At 78.6% G+C, this 276-nt stretch overlaps 1 protein-coding gene across 1 annotated transcript in view; it reads right to left on the reverse strand.

Annotated features, from left to right (window-relative positions):
• Positions 1-154, reverse strand: part of SET (SET nuclear proto-oncogene) — a 7,470-nt gene extending 7,316 nt beyond the window's left edge. Inside the window, exon 1 of the mRNA XM_010571121.1 lies at positions 74-154. Within this exon, the coding sequence (XP_010569423.1) occupies positions 74-154 (81 nt within the window). The remainder of the gene's footprint in view (positions 1-73) is intronic.
• Between the last annotated feature and the right edge of the window lie 122 nt (positions 155-276).

Here is a 276-nt window from a genome sequence, read left to right on the forward strand (position 1 = left end):
GCTCCGGCCTCCTCCGCCCGGACCTGGGGCTCCCGGATAACAGGGGGCGGCAGCGGCGCTCGCACTGCCTCACGCTCTCCACAGCCAGAATCACCACCACCGCCGCCTCCTCCTGCTGCTGCTGCTGGCGAGGGGCGGGCAGCGCGGCGCGCATGCGCAGCAACCCCCCCCTCCGGGGCACGGGGGGGACGGCGGCCTCAGCGCGCAGGCGCACCAAGCCCCCCTCCGGGGCGCTGGGCAGCGGGCGGCGCGACGCGCAGGCGCGCTCCTCTCCCC

Source organism: Haliaeetus leucocephalus, unplaced genomic scaffold (assembly GCF_000737465.1).
Source record: "Haliaeetus leucocephalus isolate CR32 unplaced genomic scaffold, Haliaeetus_leucocephalus-4.0 Scaffold306, whole genome shotgun sequence".
NCBI lineage: Eukaryota > Metazoa > Chordata > Aves > Accipitriformes > Accipitridae > Haliaeetus > Haliaeetus leucocephalus.